At 48.2% G+C, this 25,512-nt stretch overlaps 10 protein-coding genes across 10 annotated transcripts; 6 read left to right on the top strand and 4 right to left on the bottom strand.

The window, feature by feature from the left end:
- Positions 1-619: 619 nt before the first annotated feature.
- On the bottom strand, positions 620-1,090 carry N7503_009801 (uncharacterized protein; the record flags this gene model as incomplete). The annotated part of the gene is made up of 4 exons (XM_057069347.1): positions 620-728; positions 785-829; positions 879-952; positions 1,010-1,090. 4 exons carry the CDS (start codon positions 1,088-1,090, stop codon positions 620-622), a joined length of 309 nt encoding a protein of 102 aa, XP_056915958.1.
- Positions 1,091-1,356: 266 nt separating this feature from the next.
- Positions 1,357-3,015, top strand: N7503_009800 (uncharacterized protein; the record flags this gene model as incomplete). The annotated part of the gene is made up of 3 exons (XM_057069346.1): positions 1,357-1,803; positions 1,874-2,246; positions 2,297-3,015. 3 exons carry the CDS (start codon positions 1,357-1,359, stop codon positions 3,013-3,015), a joined length of 1,539 nt encoding a protein of 512 aa, XP_056915957.1.
- Positions 3,016-3,220: 205 nt separating this feature from the next.
- N7503_009799 (uncharacterized protein) lies at positions 3,221-6,960 on the bottom strand (the record flags this gene model as incomplete). The annotated part of the gene is made up of 9 exons (XM_057069345.1): positions 3,221-3,325; positions 3,418-3,719; positions 3,783-3,988; positions 4,178-4,196; positions 4,273-4,654; positions 4,703-4,858; positions 4,917-4,949; positions 5,375-6,421; positions 6,481-6,960. 9 exons carry the CDS (start codon positions 6,958-6,960, stop codon positions 3,221-3,223), a joined length of 2,730 nt encoding a protein of 909 aa, XP_056915956.1.
- A 211-nt stretch (positions 6,961-7,171) lies between these two features.
- On the top strand, positions 7,172-9,209 carry N7503_009798 (uncharacterized protein; the record flags this gene model as incomplete). The annotated part of the gene is made up of 5 exons (XM_057069344.1): positions 7,172-7,236; positions 7,296-7,476; positions 7,538-8,217; positions 8,269-8,728; positions 8,784-9,209. The coding sequence occupies 5 exons, from the start codon at positions 7,172-7,174 to the stop codon at positions 9,207-9,209; spliced, it is 1,812 nt and encodes a 603-aa protein (XP_056915955.1).
- A 1,777-nt stretch (positions 9,210-10,986) lies between these two features.
- On the top strand, positions 10,987-12,387 carry N7503_009797 (NAD(P)/FAD-dependent oxidoreductase; the record flags this gene model as incomplete). Its single annotated transcript, XM_057069343.1, has 2 exons — positions 10,987-12,092; positions 12,150-12,387. The coding sequence occupies 2 exons, from the start codon at positions 10,987-10,989 to the stop codon at positions 12,385-12,387; spliced, it is 1,344 nt and encodes a 447-aa protein (XP_056915954.1).
- Positions 12,388-14,770: 2,383 nt separating this feature from the next.
- On the top strand, positions 14,771-16,144 carry N7503_009796 (aromatic ring-hydroxylating oxygenase subunit alpha; the record flags this gene model as incomplete). The annotated part of the gene is made up of 2 exons (XM_057069342.1): positions 14,771-15,606; positions 15,670-16,144. 2 exons carry the CDS (start codon positions 14,771-14,773, stop codon positions 16,142-16,144), a joined length of 1,311 nt encoding a protein of 436 aa, XP_056915953.1.
- Positions 16,145-16,962: 818 nt separating this feature from the next.
- N7503_009795 (putative C6 transcription factor) lies at positions 16,963-19,312 on the top strand (the record flags this gene model as incomplete). The annotated part of the gene is made up of 6 exons (XM_057069341.1): positions 16,963-17,021; positions 17,081-17,192; positions 17,246-17,301; positions 17,353-17,783; positions 17,833-18,743; positions 18,797-19,312. 6 exons carry the CDS (start codon positions 16,963-16,965, stop codon positions 19,310-19,312), a joined length of 2,085 nt encoding a protein of 694 aa, XP_056915952.1.
- A 168-nt stretch (positions 19,313-19,480) lies between these two features.
- Positions 19,481-20,464, bottom strand: N7503_009794 (uncharacterized protein; the record flags this gene model as incomplete). The annotated part of the gene is made up of 1 exon (XM_057069340.1): positions 19,481-20,464. One exon carries the CDS (start codon positions 20,462-20,464, stop codon positions 19,481-19,483), a length of 984 nt encoding a protein of 327 aa, XP_056915951.1.
- Positions 20,465-20,931: 467 nt separating this feature from the next.
- On the top strand, positions 20,932-23,136 carry N7503_009793 (uncharacterized protein; the record flags this gene model as incomplete). The annotated part of the gene is made up of 2 exons (XM_057069339.1): positions 20,932-22,593; positions 22,648-23,136. 2 exons carry the CDS (start codon positions 20,932-20,934, stop codon positions 23,134-23,136), a joined length of 2,151 nt encoding a protein of 716 aa, XP_056915950.1.
- Positions 23,137-23,385: 249 nt separating this feature from the next.
- Positions 23,386-25,139, bottom strand: N7503_009792 (uncharacterized protein; the record flags this gene model as incomplete). The annotated part of the gene is made up of 4 exons (XM_057069338.1): positions 23,386-24,649; positions 24,709-24,822; positions 24,878-24,948; positions 25,011-25,139. Coding segments are annotated over 4 exons (1,578 nt in total), but the record flags the coding sequence as incomplete, so codon positions are not given.
- Between the last annotated feature and the right edge of the window lie 373 nt (positions 25,140-25,512).

Genomic DNA, 25,512 nt, shown 5'->3' with positions numbered 1-25,512 from the left:
TTCTCCTCGTTCTGTTGTACGAAAAAAGAGGGCCATACAAGGGAAGAATTACCTGTTTGCCAATGACTTAAGATTCGAGTCTGGTCTTTGAGAAGAAGATTGTTTGGTTGGTATAGTCCATACCTATCTTGGAAAAATATGTATGTATACTAATTTCAGCGAACTCGGGGATCGTTATCAGTCCCCCTATGGGTTGAATATATATCTTGAAGTTTGACCTGGAGCTTTGAATACCACCTCAGCGAACCTTACCAAAAGTATCGTTGTACTTGTGGACAGGAATTGAATGTTGCCTTTAATTAGCTACTACAGCAGCCCTATGAGGCCTACAATTGTCGAGTACTGCAACCTTGGAAGGCCAGGTCAATCAGATCAACCTTGGAACTTGGAGCTGATCCGATGAGCGCTTAGACTTACCGGATCGAGCGTGCTTCCAGCAATCAACTTGAACAACACCACTTCTATACTCATATGTAATATTGAAAATAGTGCCATCATAACAGGCTGGTATCAAATTGTAGAGATAACACATGAGCATTCATTATAAATTCTATCTATTTTCAAAGATGGCAGGCCATCGTCGTCGAAGGAAGTTGGTGATTTCGGTATGGATGCAGCACTAGAAGGGACGCTTCGCATGGCAGTAAATGGATTCAACAGGCACCGGATCGGAGTGCGAGTGGTCACCAGGAGGGAGCAATGCGTTTCGGCCTGTGCAGGCTGGGCCACTGTGAAGATTGAGTCAACATGTGTCCGTGAATGGGCGTGGGCATGGACAACTTACGTGAAAACGCGGCAATACTTCTTGATGGAGACAGTAAGAACCTCTCTGTGATGGAATTAGAACATGAACATCGGTTTCGGTAAGCACAACTTACTCTTGCTCGACTTCGTGGCAATCCTCCAATGGCACGTCGATGCCCTTGCTACTGTCCATGGTTTCAATGCCAACCTATGAGCTATGTTAGCACTCCGAAAGATGCATTTCAGCCATATGATGGGTACAAACCATTGTGCGTGTTGTATCCTTGGTCGCAGAGACCGATAGGAGCATGAAGCTCAGCAGAGCCAGTTGCTTAAGTCCGTACATTTTGGAAGCGTCGGCTCGAATGTCAACAGAGCTTGGATTGCTTGAGAATACGTAGAGGAGATGCAGACATCCGTGGCAGAAATTCCATTTTAAAAATATCTCCCTTGCTTTCAGCAAAGAACAGGGGGAGATTCCTTCATAGGTTCGAGGGATCGGAATGTATGACGAACTTTGACCCTTGAAATACCCTTGGCTTGTTTACTGGTGCTTGGGATGCCGATCACCGGCCTTCCCCACAGTTTCTCACTTCCTCCCCTTCAACAACCATGCACCCTCATTCCAAACGACGCCGCCTCGCCAATGACATTCAATTTCCAACTGCGCTACATGAAGGTCCTTCCAGCCTGTCGTCTCCACAATATGCACATACCATGAACACCGACTGGTCATCCAAACCGCAACAGGGCCATGCTCCTGCATATACACCCTCCGATTCCACTGACGGCCATACTTTCGCCTCCCCACTTGGCAACACCAGTTGGGGCCATGACGGATTTTCACACGATCCGGGGTTCCTTGCCTCGCAGGAAGAACTGCGATGTATGCTTTTCACGATCGCCCAGTCCGCCGCACCAACGCGGGCACCGAGTCCGGATGAACACGAGCAGGACACCGAGGAGCCACAGGGCGGGGATCTGCATATGCGACCGGTGGTTTCGAATGCCCGTCGAGTCCAGTACTTGAAAAACTATGTGGGACAGGTTGCGCCATGGGTCAGTGTACTCTGCGGGCTGTGATCTGGATGCGACCGTGAGAGAGATGGCTGATGGATTTACAATGCAGCTCGACATGTTCGACTCACAGTGCACATTTCGCGTGCAGATTCCGGCCCTCGCTCGCACATTTCCCGCACTTCTAAATGCCATTCTCGCCATATCCGCTCGGCAAATGGAAAGGAAGGAAGGGACCCGGGACTCATTCGATAGCCTCGAGCTGTACCAGGAGGCTATTCGTCTACTCAGTCCGCTACTGGAATCGCGGGATCCCCAGGTCGTAGCAGCATGTGTGTTGCTGTGCTGTCTTGAGATGATGTCTGCTCGCGCGCAGGATTGGCGCAAACATTTGGAAGGCTGCACCGCACTGTTCGAGGCCTTTGAAATACACGGCTTCAGCAGTGGAATATTGCAGGCGGTATTCTGGTGCTATGTTCGAATGGGTGAGCAATATAATCAGTGGTTTGGTTGGGACTTTATCTAACAAGTATAGATTTATGTGGTGCCCTGATCTCTGATGGTACGGAAAGTACGCTCCTCCGCCCCAGCAAGTGGCTTGCGCCAGATTGCTATGAGGAAGATGCTGTCCGTTTATTCCAAGCTGCTCGATCCCCGGATATGCACGCCAACTATGCCGTCTACCTTTGTGCGAAAACTTGCGAGCTAGTCTCTGACCGGACCCAATTTGTGGAATTGGGTGTTCAGAATGATTGTAGTGGTGATACTTTTCATCGCCGCTGGCTTAGCATTTGGGAAGACCTGCAGCAATGGATTGAGAATCGACCTCCAGAGCTGCTACCGGTGCACACCATCCCCACCAAGCCGTTTCCTCATATCCTTTTTCTGCACTGGGCAGCCATTTCCTCCAACCAGCTTTACCATACTGCATGCATTCTTCTCTTGAACACAATGGTCAAGAGCATCAAGCTGCGACCAGCGCCAGCTGTCTCTGCGCTATGGCATGCCCGTCGTATCTGCGGGATATCCCTCGCAAACCCTCACCAAGGATGTTTGAACAACGCCATTCAGCCGCTATGGATTGCTGGTCGTCTGTTCAGTCATGTCTCAGAGCATACGATAATAATTGATATCATCCGTAGGATAGAGGCAGAGACGGGCTGGGGTGCCTGTTGGCGCATTCGCGACCTCGAGCTAGCTTGGGGATACCAAATTCCCCGTCGACGTCGGACATCCACCCGAAACGACGGATGAAGGTCTGGATCAGTGGCTTCCTGGACCTTTTTATGGCTCAAGAAACCCCCAGCTCTCCTCTAGATCATGTAACAAGTCTCCGACATCCCATCCAGTGATCTCCCGAATGCTAGACAATCCACGAATGATCTCTTGCTGCTGGGTCTCGTGTGTCATGCGCCGAGCTGCTGTCAGGAACGATGCCAGCAGACATGGATCCCAGCATTCACGCCTCTCGTTGTGCAAAGCAATACTGCATATCCTCTGGGCATGCCACAATGGAGACATTGTCGCGGAACGGAAGTCTGTAATACGCGCTGTGCGCGGCCGGCTATGTAACAATAGCAGCATGGCAGTATGGTAAAGCTGATTGCTAAATAATCCTGCCCCATTAGCAAAAAGGACCACAGGGAAACCTTTTACCGAGTCGATTTCTTTATCCATCTCAAGTTCGAGCATGGGCTGGAATCCTTGCGGTCGTCCATGGTACCAATTGTCAAGCTCTTCCGCCAGTTGCATCCACGTCTGAAGTGGCAGGTTTTGCGGTGATGGGTCTTCGTTATGCATAAATTCTACCGCCCGTGCACAGAGCCACAGAGGATGGTTCGCGTAGCAGAAGGTAAAGGCAATCGGATCTACTCTGGAATCTGCGCCTTCGAAGTGTGGAGATGAAGGAGCAAGGGGAATTTGAAGATTGGTGTCGGTGGCTAAAGCCGCTCCAAGATCTGCAACCGGTGAGTTGTCAGTGCTATCCTCCTTTGTAAAAGGTAATGAGATGTTGCACGTACCGAATCTCACGAACAGCCAGTAGATTGCAGAGTTGAAGTCTCTGCCAGCAGTAAGTGGACTGAGGGCTTCGAGGAGCTCTCTATCAACGCCCCTTTGCAAGGACCAAGCGCTAGGGGTGTCCAGGATGAAATTTTTTGTCGCATCCAGTGCGCGCAAGAATGCGATGCTAGTGATGTTCATCTCTGGATCTGGGGCTTGTGGGTTCCTGTCGATCATGTTCGTTGACTGTTGTATATTCAACGATGCCCCAGAGATTGATAAAACTGAGTCCCACACCTGGGGTGAGACCATTGCTAGTTGTAAACCTTGGATGCCGAATGACTGTCCAAGGTCACATATATCTAACTAATAATAATAAGCCTCTGGATTGCTTTTCTGTCTGATCAGAACTTACCCATGGTGCCACATCATATCTGTAATGACGAAGTAGTCCTAGTGTTTCCGTTGGAGATATATTTGGTCCTGAGTGTTGAACATGAGCCATTGTACCCGGAGAGGACACTGTACCAATATCGGGCAGCTTTGAAGGAGTGGTCGCGTAGTTCAGCTGAGATTCTCTCGCAACTGTTGACATTGTAAAGTCCGAGAGACTCATAATGGGCTCCATGATATCAGTCCTACTCGATCCTAATGCCAGCAATCCAGCCACTGCAGATTCATCTTTATCACTAAGCACCCCGTTCGTGGATTGCGAAGGTCCTTTAAACGGCCATGCTGACAGCTCGGCGTCAGGAGCAGTCTGTGCCTCTGGAGATGGACTCGAATTCGCAGGTTCGAGAAAGACTTGGTCCGATTCACTGCCTACCGGCAATGATACCTCCTCGGTAATATTAGGCTCATCGCCTCCCTTCTCGGGTTCCTCATGAACGAACTAACGCTGGGTCAGCGGTGTCCTTCTACGTTCGTATCCCCGACCTACCCGAATGGCCTCATATCGAGTAGATGGAGTCTCCACTTCCGATGACTGAACAGTTTGCGCGTTCTTTGTCAGAAATGTCAATTGAGGTCCATATTGGCATTGGAAGTTTCGATCAATGCAATTCCGACACCGGGGTTTACCCTCGTCGCCTGTGTCCTGCATGAGTATGCATATACCTCTTATCTGAATTGAAATATATTGTTTCACCACTTACATTTCCTTCGACGAACGCGACAGCGCGTACATCCTGTTCGGCACCGGGTCAGCCGCCGGGCGCTCTGTTTGTTTTCCGACATGACAGTGATGATGCCCAGGTGGAAAGTGCATGCGCTCAAACGAAAGAGGAAGGCCTAAGCACCGTCACGTGGAGTATCCCGAGGTTTGAATCTGGACAGGGCATAATGAGAATACTTCATATGTCAATTTATTTGAATTTTGTCATATATCACCGCCCGGATGGTCTAGTGGTATGATTCGCGCTTCGGGAAAGTCCCAGATTATGGAATAGTCTATTGTGCGAGGTCCCGGGTTCAAATCCCGGTTCGGGCCCATCTATCAAATGATTTCTTTTTTGTTTTTATTGTTGTTCTTCTAACTTTTGAACTCATTCCAAAAGGTTAACAAACGAATAAACTCGAATTTGACATTTTAACATTGCCTACTTACTCATACGTATGACCAACCCTTTGCAAGTTTGCCCCCAATCTTAGAATCTGGCTCACGCCCCTCGTTGCACCGAAGCAAAATACCCTGTATGGCCTCTTGTGCTTTGCCAATGATGTCCATCTCTTTTTCTCTTCCTCCATTCGCCATTTTCCCGTCTTCAACCAGAATTGCACCGTTGACTACGGTCATATCGACATCGCGACCGGTACAGCCATGGACAACACTTGTAACAACGCTAACCGCGTGATTTTGGAACTCGCCAGTCCAAGGTGCAGCTCCAACACCTCCCCGGCCATATGGGTCGAGCACCACAAAATCTGCCTTTTTGTGTTCTTCAAGGCTACCGATCTCCGCATCCAGTCCTAGAGCTTTGGCTCCGTTGATTGTCGCCATCTCAAGTGCAGTCTCCGCGGGAATCAAACCTGCGTCATGATTTACTCCTTTGTGGAGTATGCCAGCCAAGTGCATCTCCTGGAACATGTCATAATGATTCGAACAGGGAGCTCCGTCTGTTCCCAAAGAAACGTTGACAGGGGGATCATGTGCTAGCATGGCTGGAACTGGCGCTACCCCGGAGGCTAGCTTCAGATTCGATGTCGGGTTATGAGCCACAGAAGTCCCCGTGCTGGCGAGTAATGGAATGTCAATTTCCTCGTCAAGGTTCACCATATGTGCGAGCACAAGATTATGCGTCCCTTTCTCTTTAGAGTCTTCTTTGTGCGCGGCACAGAGCTTTGCATCCTGGATAAACTCCATAGCGCTGCAATTATAAGAATTGTGATAGATGTCGCGGTCCCTTGGAGCTTCAGCACAATGCATAGTTGCCGATATACCGTATACAGCACAGGTTTCTCCTAGTTCAAGATACTGAGAAATCGGTGCTCCACGAGGGGTACCTGCTGCGGCCCAGACATGAGTCCTGCCATCGTGACTACCGTGGTATGTCTGATGCGCTTTGACAAGCTCAGGGATTGACATGGCAAGCAGGTCACGGTCTCTTGGATCCGAAATCGATAATTGGCGATTGGTTTCCGTGAACTTCACTAATTTGCCCTGTGGGAAAATTTAGCAATAAATAATTGACAAACAGGCACAGATACCCTCTAACATACTAGGCAGCCCCGAATCCCCATTTCTCCCATGGTGTTGCAAATTTGATCAAACCCAGCGCGATACGTCAACATCGGATCAAGGAAGCAGGTCGTTCCTGTCTTTAACATTTCCATTATAGTCAGGCTTGCAGCATTCACGCCATCCTCGCCCTCAAAAACAGCCTCCAATGGCCATATCGCATCGCACAGCCAGTTATGCAGCGGCAAATCTTCCGCCAAGCCCCGAAGGAGGGACTGAACCAGGTGAGCATGTGTGTTGATGAGCCCAGGAATGATTATTTTGCCTCGACAGTCAATCTCACGCGCTCCGTTGGGAAGTTCATCAGGATATGGGCATTTCCCAATTGCTGTAATTCGGTCGCGATCAACTCGAATATAACCGTTGCATATTATCTGGCGCTTTTGATTGACGGTAATTATAGTGGCGCCATAGAATAATTTGCAGTTCGCTGCAGAGACAACTTCGGTGAAAGCCATCATGAATTTGATTATTTGAAAAGGAGCTCGAAAAAGAACTGGCAAGTATGCGCAACGCTCCATTTTTGTTTCGTCCCACTTGAAATCCGGGGATTCGGGGACCCCAGAACCTCGGCCGACGCTAAGCAATCGTGCCCTTATCAACAACAGTGCACCGATAGGGGTAGTGTACGAGATACAACCCGCGACTTGAGATATGATACATTTTCAACAAATGGGACTATCGCTGATTATCTTCGTTGGTTCAAAGCAAGATGATATATATGTGCGAGTGTCAGGGTCCGTCTTTTAGATGGTTTACCTATGTGGCTACGCTCCACGTAATTGAACCCATCCAGGACAATGATCATGGATACCAGCCGGAGATCACCGGAGAAAGAAGACACGAATACACCAGTGGCAAGGTCTTTTGAAGGCGACAGACGGTCACACATCATTGAAATTACGCCGGTCGCCGAAACCCGATGGCAATATCTTCGCCGATACTTTACCACATGGGAGGGTTGGGTTGGCAACTATGTACCTGCACCTTAGTCCGCATCACTATTTGATTCAAGCTCATTAACTCCAATCTCCAAAGGACTATCTCTATCTTATTACCCCGAATATTTGGCCCTTGAACAAGCGGTACAAGGATTATGAAGCACCATTCTACGGGTTGAACGATGAAGTGCCGATCATCCTCACGATCATTCTGGGCCTACAACATGCTTTGACAATGATCGGATCCATTGTGTCGCCCCCTCTCGCCATTGCCAGTGGTGCCTTTTATCTCAATTCAGAGCAAAGCCAGTACCTCGTCTCAGCAGCCTTCATAACAACCGGCATTGCGACCGCTCTACAAGTCACCCGAGTCCATTTGGCCAAAACCCCCTTTTACATTGGAACCGGCTTGCTATCCGTGGTTGGTCCTACGTTTGATATTCTTGCAATTGCTTTTAGCTATGCGGACATGCGCTATGCGAATGGTACATGTCCAACATCATCAGATGGATCATACCTGCCATGCCCAGATGCCTGGGGTGCGATGCTGGGAACTATGCTATGCACCGTATGGATTCAGATCCTGCTATCATTTGTCCCCCCGAAAACCCTGAATCGTATCTTTCCGAAGATTGTCACTGGAACACTCCTGTTGCTAGTGGGAGTATACTTGATCTCGAGTGGCATGGAAAACTGGGGCGGAAGCTCGAATTGTGATGGTGGAACAGGTTATTACAGTCTTTGTCCTGATACTGGCGCTCCGAAATCCCTACCATGGTAAGAATTCCTCAATCTTCACAACTGACAAAAATGTTAATCCTATGATAGGGGAGACCCGAAGCTCATTGGGCTTGGCTTCAGTGTTTTCGTCACCATCATCGTCGTGGAGCTTTTTGGATCACCTCTAATGCGCTCTGCATCTGTCGTTTTTGGTCTCGCGATGGGATGCGCAATCTCCGGTGCCACAGGATACTGGTCCCGTGACAATATCGATGCGGCACCAGTGGCAACCTTTCTCTGGGTCCATACCTTCAAGCTATCAGTAGATGGCGCACTAGTTCTCCCTCTCCTGATCATGTTCATCTGCGAGGCTGTGAGCTGTATGCCAGATATTCTCGCTACTGCTGAAATTTCCGGTGTCGACATCGATGGGATTGAATTTAATAGCAGAATTCAAGGTGGAATCCTGTGTGATGGAATTGGCAGCTTGGTCAGTGCCTTGGGTACTGGGCTGCCAATGGTCAGCCAGGCAGGAAACAATGGTGTCATCTCTCTTACTGGATGTGCAGTATGTTTTCAAGTCATCCTTCGTATCATACTTTGCTAATGTTCCTTTTACACAGAGCCGCAGAGCAGGTTGGTGCGCTTCCGCTTTTCTAATTCTTATGGGTATATTTGGCAAGTTCGGTGCAGTCTTCGGCTCCATGCCTCCATCGGTGCTAGGTGGCATGCAAGTGTTCCTCTACAGTACTATTACCGTCGCTGGTATCAGAGTACTCAGCTTGGTGCCATTTACCAGGCGCAATCGTTTCATTCTCACGGCTGCATTAGGAATTGGCTTCATGGATATTGTTTCCCCGAGTTGGTTTGACAAGGTTCTGGATTATAGTGGACCAAATGTCAATTTGGAAGGATTTGAGGAAGGCATTAGCCTTATCGTGGAGACGCCATTCATTATTGCCGCTGTTGTTGGCGTGTTTCTGAACTTGATCTTGCCATATGATGTCAAACAGACTGATGGGCTTCGACAATCAGCACTTCCGTCTTAGTAATTGGTTACACAGTTTAATAGAATATTCGTCAAGCTCTTTTGAATTGTTGCTGTACACATCCTCGTCTGTAAAGAATACCATGATATTTAATTCTCCACATTTGAGAAGATCTATTGATCTTTGTTTAGGCGTGGATGATCTTGAGGCAGAATGGCCTCCGTACGATATGTTGATTACACCAAAAGAGTGATCCTGGGATATAAAGTGTGATCTTGAGCGAAATATGCCCAAAAGCGGACAGTGATCTTGTTATCATTCTACGCATGATTGGTTGCTTTACGCGAGAGAAGTGATCTTGAGACACCTTCACCATCCCCAGAAGGTATAAATACTCCCTCCTTCACTGCTTTCCTCCTTCTTCTTTCCTCCCTTCTTCATCACTCAACTTCCAACTTTGGACTTTCATCTTCCATCTTCCATGCATGCTTCATGCTTCCATCATGTCTTCATTTATTCACGTCTTCGACATGCATCCACTATGCATCCATCATTCCAATCAATTATGAAATTAGCCATATCGATCGATATCCATATTCCTCCTTGACACTGCTGTCATCACATTGATCACACTGAGTCAACTCTCACTCCCAACTTTCCTTAGCGATTTCCAAAGTATATTCACAATTGTGATTCCCTGTGTCTCCTCGCTGACTTTTGAGAATTTGCAAGACCTCTCAGATGACCCCCCAAGCAATTTGCTTCCACGCCGATCGAGCCTGCTGAACAGCCACTCCTCCTCCCTGAAGCTTCTTCTACATCTCAGCACACAATCCTCGAACTCGTCACATGGCTTCTCTCTTCTTCTCCCCGGCGGTCCACTGGCCTCTCCTCTCTGAACAGGCGCCAGTCAGCTACAATACACAGCCCACACATCACCAAGCCGAGTGTCAGGGAAGATTCAGTTAGGAAATTCGTATTCAGCTCGTCACAACAAACTTCAATCTCATTGTGGTGTGGAGGCACAAGCCACAGGTTTACAACATCAGGCATGCGGCGAAGAAGCACCGGCCAAGCATCATCTTGTTCAAGCCCTCTCTGAACAGGTGCCACGCATCTTCCCATTTATGTGTCAGGACAAATTCAGATTGGGCTCTGGCCAGGATAACCACGTCGCATTTCATGGAATCAGAAAACAACACCATCAAATCGAAAAAATACCATACAACAAGACACGGATTGAACTAGTCAAGAAGAAAAACAAATTCGATGCCGAATCAGAAACACAAAAAAAAAAAACCACGCGCACACACACATACACATACACATCTTCAAACACACCCACAACAAGAACATGAGCCAACAATTGACGTTCAAGGGAAAGGGCTGACTTGGTGGAATACAAAAAAAGAGAATTGTTGATATTGTCCGTTATGTTTATATTTCTTACTCATGTTGGGGACTTGAATTTGGAAAATGAAACTCAAGGATTGTTATTTGATACACTAAAGTTATCATTCTATGCAGTGGTCGTCAACATTACTCTGTCAGGACAATCAAACTACATGTACCACTTCCAATCTTCTCAAGTTTTTGTAATACTCTGCACAGTAGGTTAACACGGACCGTGATACGGACCGGGCGAAACTTGTAGAACGGGCCGCCAATGGCATGCTCCACTCTTCACGACCATGTGGGGACGGGATGCAATACGGACCGTAGGGGGATACCTTTGTCATCAATTGAAGATTGTTGGAGTTACTGAAAGGTATAAGAATCTGAGCGCCCCAGGCATTGTTGATACAGTTCATATTTCATTAAGAACACTATTTTCCCCATGGACAAGTCAGCACGCATTGTAATCGTCGGAGCCGGTGCTTTTGGTCTTGGCACCGCTCTCCGACTCAAGGAGGAAGGCTATACTTCGGTCACTGTGCTCGATCGCTCAATGCCCCCAGTTCCAGATGGTTCAAGCAACGATATTTCACGCATTATTCGCTTCGACTATGGTGATGCCGTATACGCCAGAATCGCGAAGGAAGCCTTTGACCTCTGGAAAACTCCAGAGTTCTCAGATGCATTCAACCAGACACCGTGTCTCTGGGTGTGTCAAGATGGTACTCCCGAACAACCAGTTCAACCACGGGCCCAGGAGTACAGCGCAAAGACAAAACGTGTTTTGACCGAAATGGGCCAGCCATGGCATGCTGTCAAGAGCGTGGAGGAGGCCAAAGTACTGTGGCCTAAATTCACTGGGAAGCTAGCAACTCCTGGCTTTGATGGATTCTACAACACATCTGCTGGCTGGGCTGATGCTGGAAAAGCTATCGGTCGCCTTGCATCTCGATGTGTTGCCGCTGGTGTATCATTTATCACTGGCCCGAGTGGTCAGGTCGAAGAATTCGAAAAGAACCACGATGGCACCATCAAGGCCGTCCGCACTGCCAACGGCAACAGAGTCGAAGGTGACCAGTTTATTGTGGCCACTGGTGCTTGGACTTCTAGTTTGGTTCCTGCCTGGAATTCAATGCTTGCAGCCGGACAAGTTGTCGGATACCTCAAGCTCACACCCGAGGAAGTTGCTGAGTTGAAGGATATCCCAATTTACTTCAACTTCTCTACTGGATTCTTCTGTTTTCCTCCCCATGACGGGACTGGCTATTTAAAGGTTGCAATTCACGGCTTTGGCTACACCCAGCGGTCGGCAAAGGCTGGTGTGTCTGCGCCCGGTGCATCTGCAGTTGCCTCGCGGGCCAACTTCGTTCCTGAGGATGGAATGAAGAGACTTCTGGCTGGTATGAAAGACATATTCCCTAATCTCGTCTCGAGGGGCTTTGAGCGTGTTGGTATTTGCTGGTACAACGATACCCCCACTGGCGATTTTATCTTCGACTTCCATCCCGAGCACAAGAACCTCTTCATCGCAACTGGTGGCAGTGGACAGTAAGTTGGCCCAGTCACTCAATTTCGCAGCAGTCATTAACATTCGTCTTATTTTAGTGCGTTCAAGTTTCTCCCAGTAATTGGAAAATACATTGTTGGAAGCTTTCAACAGAATCTTTCTCAAGACTTGCTCAAGAAGTGGAAGTTTCCAACCCAGTTCAAGGACGCATTTCTGGACGATGCTTTTGCGGGAGATGGAAGTCGTGGTGGACCAGAGAGAAGAGAGTTGACAAATAACGAACGAAGCACTTTCGATGTTGCGCTCCGTGCTTCTGCGCGTCAGAGCAAGATTTAATGAATTTCTATTTATCAGATACATACACTACGACTCTGGAGACCAATGACTGAGAAATAAGAATGAATTTTGGTACCACATTTCAGCGTCCACTAGGGTTCGAGAACCAGAATACCATTTTCTCTTAGGCCAGCCAACAAATGATGCCATGGATGGCTCAGCTGCACGAGAAATGTTGATTTCAAATTTTGTCCTTATTCCACTCCGACTACGTCTTGTGAGCACGAAATTAAAACTTTGTGACATCAGTTTAGTATTGATCGATCCATGCATTTTGCTAAATTTCTGTGTAATGATTTGAGACCCAGATGCCGAAAGAGCTGCAGCTAAGGTGAGATGAAAACTAACGATAGTACCACATGACAGGTCTTGAACTTACCTAGTTGCACGGAAGAAGGGGTGAGAAGCAGATGCGGGGTGCACCCATCCAGTCGATAATTGAATATAGATAGATAATTCTTAGGAAGACTGAGATGCCTTGAAGGACAAACAAGCATATACTCGTTGATATAGATACAATCTTCGGTATTGATCTGCCACTACTTCCCTGATAACGATATTGTAGCCAATAAAGTCAGGCGTTGTCTCTGCGTGTGCGCTCAAAGGATTCGGGCGGGTCCAGTGGAAGGTCATGCCTGATCGGGCCTCCCCCCCCCAAAGCTCCTTCCCCATCGGCGATCACTCTCCGCTTCCGCCGGCGCCCGGTGCGGTGGACCGCAAACCCCTGCAAGATGTGATACGTGTTCATCCCGTGAGCACCTGCCAGCCACTGGAATTGTAATAATTCTTTATTTTGGAGGGATGAAGTATGCGAGTGGCGAGCTGCAGTGTCATAGTGAGTAGACAATGACAGAGATAGCCAGATCAATACAGAAGCTTGATATTCGCTGATAAGCAGTGTATATTGGTCCCCAACGATTGGGTGGTCTCAATCTGAAGTTGGGTTGGTAATCAATTGATCCATGTGCGATTGAACCTTATGGTGTTCGTTAGATTACACGCGATCACCTAAATTAAAGCCTTTCGCCACTTAGTTGCTCTAGCTCTGAGTTCTAAATACGATCAAGAAGTATCAAGGGCTCATGTGATCGGGAAATAGTGCGTCGTGCGGGGTGTCATGTGTTGCGCCACAGAAGTCTCCGGCTTTCATTTCTGAGACAATCGGCTAAAACCTTGGGACAGAATCAATACGCCCGTATTTCACGTACTATTTGGAGAGCAACTATCACTTCGTGGTTTATTATGATGAATTAGCCAGATCTTGTGATGTCCCAATGTCCTTTAGAGACCAATTATCCTTCATCGACCAAAATAGAAAGATAGCTATCGCTTTGTTACTCTGCAATTTACGAACATGCCAGTCATCTCTTTTACGGTCTTAAGTTCGAATGATCCATGAATTGTTTTGGTACCAAAGTGGTTTCGGAATTGACAATTTAACTATATTATCTGTCTAATTTTAGTAAAAGATACTTCCCGGCTTCAGGAGGGGCTGACCCTGGGGTCTACATACCTGGGGCCGCTTATAAGTTCCGCAAGTGCGAGGCTCTTTCCCAACCCCTGCCAAGAGACACTGATCCATACTAACGATTGTGAGTAAGCCTTGCCGTTCCTCAAACTTATATCTGATGAGATAGAGAATCCAGTTGGTAGAAACTATACGCTGTCTATGCTTTAAAGTGCCTGTGGACTAGATGCAGTACTAAGTATCAGAAAATATGAAACCTTAAGTACTCTAATCGTGGGGCAAGATAAGCATGTGCACGCGCTACTTGTTGTTGTATTTATATACAGACATCTCCGCCTTCTAGATTGTATTCATGAAGCTCATAAAGATACCGCTATGTTCAATTTAAACCTAGGTATGAAAAACCGTGGGTATGTTCGCAGTGGAGTGTTAGAGTAGTGAGCAACGTTGTGAGTGAGGAACTTCTTTCATATTCTTAAGCTTCAAGTGTATGAATAGAAGTCTCAATGGCTGGGGTTTGCGAACATTTTTGCCAAAATCAGTATAAATTAGCATCCTGGAATGTTGTTTCATGTCGCAGCAGGACAAATTTCCTTGTCCTTATCAAAGAAGACACGGTATACGGACCGGGAACATGAGTGGCGTCTTGCAGAGTTCGGGCTGAAAGACCGCTCGCCGTGTTATCTTTTTTCGTGACATCCAAGCCCCACGAAATTGATTCGGTGGTGTATGTCATTGACATCCGGAGCCAGATACAGGAGCCGATCACAGGACCGGGACCGGCTTCTAGCCGTGGGCCCAACAACACCAATCAGAAATGCCAAGCCCGTGCTAAGTATATATGATGCCCCTTCTCATCACCAAACCAGAGACCATAATTCAAGGTCAAGAATTTCCAAACAAACTCTATACGATATGACATCAATGCTAAAGAGCTATCTGGGGTACAGTGACCCCACGGGGGACAAGGTTCCCAAGGAGACTTCACTGGCAAGGGCTCTTCCGGCCAACTGGTACACCTCTCAGGAGATGTACGAGCTTGAACGCCGAGCAATTTTCTCAAGGAAGTGGCTCTTGACCACACACAACTCGCGCCTTGCAAAGACTGGCGACTATTTAAAGTACGACAACGCGGGATTCCCATTTATCATTGTTCGCGATCGCGAAGGCAATATCAATGCTTTCCACAATGTCTGTCGTCATCGCGCATTTCCTGTTGTCGCGGATGATGCAGATAGTGGAACTGCACGAATCTTTGCCTGCAAATACCACGGCTGGTCTTATGGTTTGAACGGAAAACTTGCCAAGGCACCGGGCTATCAAGAGCTAGATGGATTTGACAAATCAAAGAATGGCCTGTTTACTATCCATGTCCATGTTGATGGCAACGGATTTATTTGGGTCAATCTGGACAGTGCTGAGAAACCCGAGATTTCTTGGGAGGACGACTTTAAGGGTATTGACTTGCAGTCGCGATTCCAGGACTTTGATTTCAGTGAATACCAATTCGACCACACGTGGGAGATGAATGGCGACTACAACTGGAAGATTCTTGCCGACAACTATAACGAGTGTTACCACTGCCAGACTGCTCACCCTGATGTTCCATCGGTGGCCACCCTTGAAGCCTACGATGTGGATACGAAGAATGCTAGTATTATTCACCACCCCGGCGCTACGGAGGAGCAGATCGCCAAGGGCATGAACATTTGCAGCACCTACTACTTCCCCAATGCCTCGATGACCGTCTCGTGAGTTTCGCCCCGGTATTGCCATTGATTTCACAGGCATGTCTTTGCTAACGACCAGAAAAGTCCCCACTTCTTCTTTATGCAGCGCTTTGTTCCTACGTCACCAATCAGCTGTGTCATGCGCTATGAGGTCTACCGCCACAAGGGCTCGAGTGACGAGGACTTCGAGCATGTCAACAAGATGTTCAAGCGGATCATGGCTGAAGACAAAGAACTCTGCACCAAATCCCAGGAGAACTTAAATAACGGAGTCTTTGTCAATGGTGAACTCCACCCGAAGCTAGAGAAGGGACCGCTTTACTTCCAGGGCATGGTGCGAGACCTTGTTACCGAGTTTCACAAACGTGAAGAGGGGACGGGACAGCAGATTTGGCCATCTCGCCAGGCCCTTCCTGCTGCTGCTACCACAAGCCAGGAAGATATGGACTTCTGCACCAATCTGACCACCCAAAAACAGGGGGCGGATTGCTCTACACAGGCTACTGGGTGCTGTGGGGGAGGATGTCAAACAGCTGGTAACCAGACACTTGCTTACTGATTTATTTTTGCTCGGTCGCATTTTGGCGTGATTTTAATGTTAGCGTTCATTGGCTTCTACCCGCTAGAAGTTCACGAATAATGTGCCATGTTTTTATTTAGCTTATCAACGACTTATACTTCTTATTTTTGAGTCAAGCATTTAAGGCCAATTATGACTGAATCGATATCTAAGGTTTACTTGAATATGTCACTTTCTTGTGGTAAAGATCTGCTATCAAGAGTGTAATCATGCATCTGCGGGGTCCTTATCTTAACAACGTCACTAAAACTTCAATCAACCTTCTTAATTAGGAACACGCGTCAGATAGCGTTACGGAGATAAAGATCCTAATTTGGCTGGCAACTATGGATACCTTATTCACATATGCGGGGGAAGCCTATTGGTACGAATCGGTCTCTTAACATTGATCTGCGACCGGGATTCTGTATCGTGGTGTTTTCGAGTTAGTTGCGGGATAGATTTGCCCCTTTGAGTGGGTTAAGTTACATTGCAATCCCAAATCCTGTACACAGACCGTTTCCAATCTAAGCACTTGGCTCTGCGGGGACAGCAAGTAAAAACCTAAACTAGCCCCAAATAGGCCGACGGCGCGATCTAGAATACAAGTTCGTTTTCCGGAAGACTTTCCAGCGCTATCGCGCCCTTCTTTCCCCGCACCGATCGTCATAACTCCCTCCTACTTCCTCTGACGTTGTTTCTTTTTTTTTTTTTTGTTGTTTGCACCGACTATTTGTTGTTGCAAAATTTAGCCAATACAATACTCTCAATATAACAACCTTTACACAGACTTATCTTTGATTTCATCAGGTCATATAATGCCACGGGACGGCAATCGTGGTAGATTGCGGTCTCATGAAGCTTGTCTCAATTGCAGGTAAGTCGCGTCAAGAATACTGTTTGTATTTCTCTTGATTGTAGCTGATTGACGTCTAGGAGGAAGAAGACAAGGTGTCCGGCCGAAAAACCATCTTGCTCAAGCTGCGTTCGCCTTAATCAGCCATGTCTCTACACCACCACCTCCAAAGGCTCGCGCGGCGGTCCATCCGTATGATCTTATTCCCACGCCTCTCTGTATTCCACAAACTGACAGCTTCCAAGGCCGACCGGCTGGCATATCTTGAAGAGAAGGTCAATCTTATTCTGAGTGGCAAAGGGTAAGAGGAAGACCTCACTATTATATGTCATCGGATACTAACATCGCGAAGATCTAGTCCTCCCGATCAGAGTAAAGTCAAGCCGCAGGACAATCAGGAAACAACCTACTCGATCCCCTCAGGTCCATCATCGAACGAGTTCAGTGGCAACATAAATGAGCCATTCCTCGGGCTTGGCTTTGAAGACACGAAAGGCCATACCCCCTCTCGAGTTTCCCGGGCAATCGAACTCTATTTTCAATACTGCCATCGACAGCCGATATGGTGCTTTGAACGGGAAGAAGTGAAGGATCCAAGCTACCTCTCTGAGGAGCTCGTTTGCAGCATTATAACATTGACCTCGCGTTTCTCTCAAGATCGTGACGAGGTACAGCAATATGGAGATACTGCACGGACGCTGGTCATGCTTCGTATCGCGAATGGAACCATCGAGCTTGAAACGATTGAAAGCTTGTGTCTTCTTTCCTACTCTTCTTTTCTAGGTACGGTTTATGTTTGAAGAGAAACGCAATGGAGGCTGACAGTTTGTAGATGGGAACGGACCACTTGGACGATTTCATCTGGGTCTCGCTCTCCAGCTTTGCCGCTCTGCAATGCTGGACTTGAACTCTACGTACGGAATTGAATGTCCATCCGCCGAGCGCAAGAAAAGACTATTCTGGAGCCTCCAGTCTCTCGAACAGACTTACGGCCAAATGGGTGGCTTGTTGAGTGTTCAAGCTGAGGTTCTACGTTCATTTTATCTTTCCACGGGCAGCGACCAGGTTCTCGAGAAAGTAGCTCACCACCCCCCGCCACTACCTAATGATACGATGGGTTGCACAAGTCCATCTGACATTGGGATTTGGAATTTAGCCCTACATTTTGGATGGGTATGGAATCGCGTCAGAAGCTATGTTTTTGACTGTGCACAAAGCAAATTGACGGAACCCTGGCGACATGACTCCATGTACGCGATGGTCATCTCCGATCTCACTGAGCTCGAGAACAAATTGTCACTTTGTCATAGATATGATTCGGTCAAATTCTACGAGCGTCGACCAGATGAACTACGGGTAAACCGAGATTATTGGGCCTCCTGGCTCAAGTTGCAGTTTACCTATCATACTATTTTGACAGTGTTAAACCACCCTTTTCTTTATATTGTGGCCTCTCAATACAACCATAAGCTGACAATTCCAAACACATTTTGGCGACGATCCTCAGAGGTTGTTATGCTTCATGCCACCTGGATCGTCCGCATGATTGACATGGTCACTGACAAGAAGATGCGATTGATTGATCCATTCTTCGGGCATGCCGCTGCGATAGCTGCCACCGTGCACCTTTATTTCTGCTGTGCTGCCGATCCAAGATTGAAGTACAAATCAAAAACAGACTTTTCAAAATGCAGGAGATTCTTGAAAAGCTTTGTTTCATTTTCCCCTGCCTGTCAAAACCTGGTATGCATATCTCGTCCTGATCAGAAGTCTTCCAACTAACCTTGTAAATCAAGGACCGAACATTAGATAAAATGACACGCATTGCCTCTGGTTCTGAGAAAGTCGACTTTGATTGGGAGCCCTCGAAGATTCATCTCAGCATCCCCCTCATGTGGGACGTCCTACAAATTAAATGTTTACCAACATTTGACGAGACACCGACAGCCGGACTGCTCCATCCTTCTTTGATGCCTATCGTTCCTGAAGAAGACAAGGAAAATCCGTCTTCTACCCTTGAAGTCATAGTCGCCATGTCTCCCGATATCACAGTTAATACCACCGATGGCGGCTCGGCCGCTCACATACCACCTAAGATGCCCCGCATCGCTACATCGGCGCCAACATCCCCCACTGCTCCACTTGCCGACAAGCTCGTGGCTCCTGCTGATAGTCTCATGGCTAATACCCCTTGGCTATGGGCCGACCCCTCACAATTTGTTGACATGGAGACTCTCGGTTATCCAGAGTCCGAATCAACGCTGGGTAATATTGACGGCTTTTCCACCTGGTGGGATTTTGGAAACTTATAACGAGTATCATATTCATTTTATCTCTATTCCTACTTGACGAGAGTTTCAGGTTCACAAAATACCACTCCCAAGGGTGATTACAGCTTCGCAATGAAGCAACAATCCCTGATTAGTGCCCGGATGACCCCAACGCGAACAGCCCAAAAGAAGAAAGGAAGCGCCTCCCCATCATGCCGCAGCGACCGCCTTCAACTTCTCCTGCAACGCAGCAAAATTCCTCTTCATCGCACTGTCGGTAAACTGAGCCCCGGTCACCATTGGATACTTCTTCAGAGGCCCTTGGATCAACGCATCCTTGCAGGGCTGGTTGAAGTATGCAATGCTATACCTATCCCCAAAATAATCTCCCGACTCACACGGCGCCTTGACCCGGTGGAAGGTGGATTTGAACCGATCATCCGACCAAGACATGAGTAAGTCCCCAATATTGCACACGATCTCCCCCGTCTTCGCCTCCACCTTGGTCCACTCGTCCCCAATTCCGAACTCCGTGACCGACTCGCGCCCCGGACATATCTCCAGCCCACTCTGCCCCTCTTTCTGAAAGAGTAAAGTCAGAAAGTCCCAATCGGCATGTGCCCCAGCGCGATGATACACTTTGCCGTCCGCTTCCTCCGGCAGTGCAAAGTAATGAAGTAGGCGCATGGTGGTTTGAGAGTCTGGTCGTGCCACATCGTGGCATTTGATGAAAAATTCTTCAGGGAAACCCAGACCTCGAGCGAAACATCGCATTAGTTTTTCTGAGATCCCCTGCACCCGGTGCATGAACTCCAGGGCAGTAGTTTGGAACCCTGCGAGATGCTCGTCTGCAACCCATAACCCCTTCATATTATCTCCATATTGCAACTGATAGGACTCCTTGCTGTCGGGCTTTCCGGTAGATGGTCGAATTTGTGAGTTCTTTTCCCACCCCACGTTGTTGGTATTCCAGGGTACTGTCTTCTTTGTCTCGTCCGGGAGCTCAAAGAAGCTCTTAGATGTCGTGAAGATGGATTCGATGTCCTCTTTGGAAAGACCGTGGTCGATCAGTGTGAAAAACCCAACATTTTCCGCAGCGCTGATTAATTCCGTGGTGATCTCATTGATGCGATTATCGAAATCATTGAGGGAGATTTGAGGAATCGGACGGTCGACATATCTAGTTTGAGCCATATTGAGATTATTGACGTGACACAGGTACTGGAGAGTTTTTTGATGCACTTGAAAGGTTAGGAATCCTGGTCACATATAAATAGAAGGATAGAATACATAGAGCTGGTCGCCTTATTTAATCATGGTCTCTTTGACCTATCAGTCACCTCGGCCGATGCGGTCGGCCGAGCATCCCAGGATGCGCGGGTGTCATACTCAATACGAAGATTGATTCCAACGTTGGAATTACTAGCACGAGCCTTGACAGCCGAGTCCGATGATGATAGCATTCTTCACCCCAGCTTTCTTCACATTCTAGTCAATCTGACCTTGTGAGGTGTGCCAATTGGACTTTACCGTCTTCGTACCCCGAGTCTAAACCCCAGATAAGAAGACCCGCTGCTGCGTAATACCGAGGATCAATTGGCTCTTGGCCCCCATCTATCATAGATAAGCCAACGCCCACTTGTACATCTACTTCTACAAACATGATCTCCGGCATCCACCGAAAGCGTTTGGCATGTGTGGAATGCACACGACGCAAAGTGAAGTGCGACAAGATTCTTCCATGTCGCAACTGCACCAAGAAGGGAACAGCATGTACTCGGCCGCGCGAACGGAGTTCTCCGAGCCACGCTACTCAATCCGAGCGCCCTATCCTGACCCGGCCGACGACCGATTCTGAAGCAGATGTTTCAGTGATCATCGAAAGGCTTCAGTCCAGAGTCAAAGAACTAGAGGCCGCGCTGAATGAGTCCAATGAGGCCTCTCCACGACCCCGGGTTGTTAGACCCGATCCTTCGGTCAACAGTAGTTCATTTTCGCCTGCGGAGTCTGCGCAATCTCCCTTTTCTGTTCGCAATTCGAATCATGTTTATGTGGAGAATACACCCAGGGAGGTAGAAGATGCTGCGACAATACTTGAGTTCCTTGCATGGGGGCGTCGGAAGGACCCTACGTATCAAGATGAGATTGCAAGACAAAACAATATCGACCATTCGCCTGGCGATGTGCCCGTGGAAGATGTATTAGAAGATGCCGGTATGTCAGGGCTATCAGCAGCAGCACTCTGTCAGGCCTTACTTCCAAATAAAAAGAAGGTTTACGATCTCGTTCGGTATCACTGCGACTGCCTTCTTTGGTATCACGCATCGTTCCATGCGAAGACCTTCCTAGCAGAGCTAGACCTATTTTACGAGAAAGACGAAGGCCAGGTCAAAGGGGGTGGACTTCGTCTACAGTGGATAGCACTCCTTTTCGCTATTCTCACAGGGTCAATGGCCTGTGCGCCCAGACCGATTTCTCAGTCATGGGGCTTTCGCGACCGAGAGAAAGACACTTTATCGAAACGCTGGCTGAAAGCTACAATAGCGTGTCTACACGAAGCAGACTATATGGCCTGCCATTCCATATACTCTGTCGAGGCAATTGCGACACTCACCATGTCTGCCCATATGCTAGGTCACTCGAATGGGTTCTCAGTGCTATTAGCCTCGGCGGTTCGAATCGCACAGGGGCTTGGTTTACATCAGCTTGATGAATCGAGTGATGCCTCACCATCTGGCCTTATGGATCGGGAGATCGGCCGACGGGTCTGGTGTCAGCTCTGCATCCAAGACTGGTTTTCAATCCCATTTACCGAAAGCTACTTAATTCATAAGCTGGGATTCAGCACAACAAGGCCTCAAAATTGCGATGACGATATGAACCTTTTGTCAAATGATCATCCATCCGTGATAAGCTTCTCACGTCTCAAATATGACATTGCGGCCTTGATGCCAGGCCTACAAGATGATCTAGTTTGCTGTAATACTCTTTATACGCGGTATGAGGAGGTATTAAAATATGATCGTCGTCTGCGCACGTTAGCAACCCAGCATCTTCCTCGCTATCTGCAGAATGTTCCAATTGATCCTGACTGGCCATGCTATGTTCCCTGGGCACGGAAAGGCCTAGCTATTAGCTCCGCGCATAAGGTCATCATGATTCACAGGAAATTCTTGAGTTTGAGCTTTTCCAATCCCATGTTCGAATTCACGCGAAAGACTTGCGTGGCTGCGTCAAGGACTATAATTAAAGAGCAGAAAGAAGCGACTCGGGGCGATGGACCTGTGTTGTGGATACACCAGGCATTCAGTGTTACGGCAAGTGTAAGTGATTAGTTCAACATATAAGCCCACTTCCGTCTTACTGACCTTCTGCAGATCATTCTATGTTTGGATATGTTTCATCAATCGGTAGCAGATCGTCAATCATCTGAACACCGACAGCTAATCGAAGACGGTATTGAAATCCTATCGCATTGCGAATCAGATATGATTGCCCAGCGTGGTGTATCACTATTGAGGTCGATGCTCGAGGCTGAACAGCTACGCAACCGCGGGAGATATCTTGTCCCTGAATTGCGAGAGCCTTCAATTCTGTCAGCGTCTCCGTCGCAAGAAAACGGGCTTGATATTGCAGACATTATCCGGGCCTTCTACCAACATGATCGCGCAAGTTTACCAGGCCGACCGAAGTCAATTCTGCAAATCCCATCTACCGCGAGGGCAGCTAACCATAGACATTGGTCTGAGATCACGAGTGTTGAGCCAAGTGTGCTATCTGGAATTGATATGATGGCGCCGCTTGGAGTTGATTACGCTGAAGGATTGGAGGACATTCTGAATTTGGCAACGAATTATCTTAATTGAAAACCGCATTTATTGAATAATGTCGGAAATGTCCGGGGAATATTGTGCTATGTACTGCCAGGTGGGCCTGCGGCCACATATATCCAAAGGTACTAATTAAATGCTGTGTATGAAGTTTAAAAAAGACGGGCCAGCCGGTATCACAAATAGTGCTCCTTTGGAGTGAAAAGGAAATAGGGAATAGGGTGAAAGGGGATAAAGCAAAAGAATGGTTGAAGCGCATCGCAAAAGGCCAGCCGTCCATGCCTATTAATCGGTCTTGCGCACTTGTGTGACAGGCGCTTCGTATATGCGAGAGCCGTGGACGAAGTATTGCACAATGGCAAAGATGATGACAACGCCGAACACTAGGATCGACCAGTTCATATCAACAGGGGTCGGGTTGTTGGCAGTGGGGAAGAAGGTGAAAATGATCGAAAAGCAAAGCCAAGCAACTGCAAACACATTGATGGGCATTCCAAACCGACCGAGTGAGAAACGAGAAGGTGGAATGCCGCCTGGAAGGCGCCGAGCTCGAATGAAGGCCAAGATGGAAAGAATGTAGGTGGTGAACAGTGCGGCGATCATCACTGATGCAACGGCGTTAAAGGCGGCGGTGGATCCGATGTTGATCAAGCTGAGCAAGACCGTAATGATGGTGGAAACCAACACGGACGTGACAGGAACCTGGGTTCGGCTGTTGACGTGCGACAGGGACTTGGAGAATGGCAGCGCATTGTCGCGGGCAAAGGCGAAGGTCTGTCGAGAGGCTGTGGCGAGAATACTGATGGCGCTGCAAACTTCCATCACAAGGATGATGGCCGCCACGCCATTGGTAGCTGCCACAGATCCAGTGGCGTGCTGAACGGCGGGGATGAACGAGAAGCCGCTCGCTGGAGAAAGAACGTCGGCAATGGGTCCCATGGTGTATAGGAGAGTCACCAAAATAATAAATCCCAGACCACCATTGACCAAGGCAGTGGAGACCATACACCAAGGAATGACAAAGGAGGCATTTTGAACTTCCTCGGCCATGTGAGTCGCAGCGTCGGGTCCGGTCCACGAGAAGATCGGGGTCAACTGGCCCACCAGACAGGCCAGGCCCATACTGGACCATCCACCCGAGTTTGAGAATTCTTTCCAGACAACCTCGTTGGGGGCCTTGCCCGATGACATTCCCCACATTGTTGCCAAAACTGCGACAAATCCACCCAGGTGAAGGAACAAGATGACACCTTCGAGAGAGGGCAGGAACTTCGCACCATAGGTGTTGATGAGCGTTCCAACTGCCGCAATGGCGATCGTCAGAAGAGTCCCGTGCCAGCGGTGGAAGTCGTATACGTAGCCGGTGTCGCCGGAGTAGTTGAAGACAAGCAGTCCCTGGATCAGAGTACCACACAAGAAGCAGATACTAGCAAAAGCAGCTTGCCAGCCCAGCACTGACAACCATCCAGTGAGGTAGCTCAAGAACCGTTGCGCTCTTGGAGGGCCAAATTCGCTGACCCAGTGGTATTGACCAGCAGATGTCGGTGACCTGGAGAATAGTCAGTATCTATTGTAAATGGGACCCGACTCATCAATAGGATGACATACACAGAAGAAATCTCTGCCATCGAAATGACCGCGGCAAAGAATCCAACAAAGGAGCCAATGTAGACATAAATCATGCCGGCGCGACCGCCGTCAGTCAGGCCATAGGTAGCGGTCCTACAGGCAGTCAGCATACACCCGATGCGATCCGAAGCATCGCGATCCTACTCACAGCAAGATTGACTCCCAAGTAGCCATCAACGTCGTCGTGAACCCCAGGATCGAGTAAAATCGGAAATTTCTCTATAGCGGACTAGTCAGTCCACGCGCTCCACGCGCCTCCCCACACTACAGTTCCAACGCACCTTTAATTGCTGGACCTTGCCGAGGCGCTGCATATCCCAGTCATCCTGATCCGTAGACTCAAGAGCAGCCTCATGGGCTCTAACCTCCTTATCGCGCGACATATTTGGGTGAGAAGCTGAGAAGCAAAAACGCAGAGTCAAAACTTCACAAAAAAAAATGGAGATCAGAAGAGAACAGGGGGTCTCGAAGAAACTGGGCGATAGCCAATCAGCAGTGAGAAAATAGTGGGCGGCGTCTCTCCCGGTGGAGTTTAAAACGATTGATCAGCATATCATTTTTGCCTAGTTGATCGCTAGTGCGCTATGACGCATTGGTCAAATTCCCATTATTGGTCCCTTCTCCATGTCGTTTCATTGAGCGGGTTTTTAACTGGAGTCTTTCCCCTCTGGCATGCGCATCCTCGTGGAGCATTCATGCATGAAATGCTTTGGCCAGGACCATTGCGTGGTGCTGGAATGGGCACACCTTCCGTCTGTCCCGGTCTAGGGGGTAACAACGGCT

This window comes from Penicillium pulvis, assembly GCF_028828015.1.
Source record: "Penicillium pulvis strain IBT 33274 chromosome Unknown scaffold_8_segment0_segment0, whole genome shotgun sequence".
Lineage (NCBI taxonomy): Eukaryota > Fungi > Ascomycota > Eurotiomycetes > Eurotiales > Aspergillaceae > Penicillium > Penicillium pulvis.
The sequence above is the reverse complement of the archived record's forward strand: the minus strand, read 5'-3'. Positions and strand labels throughout refer to the sequence as shown.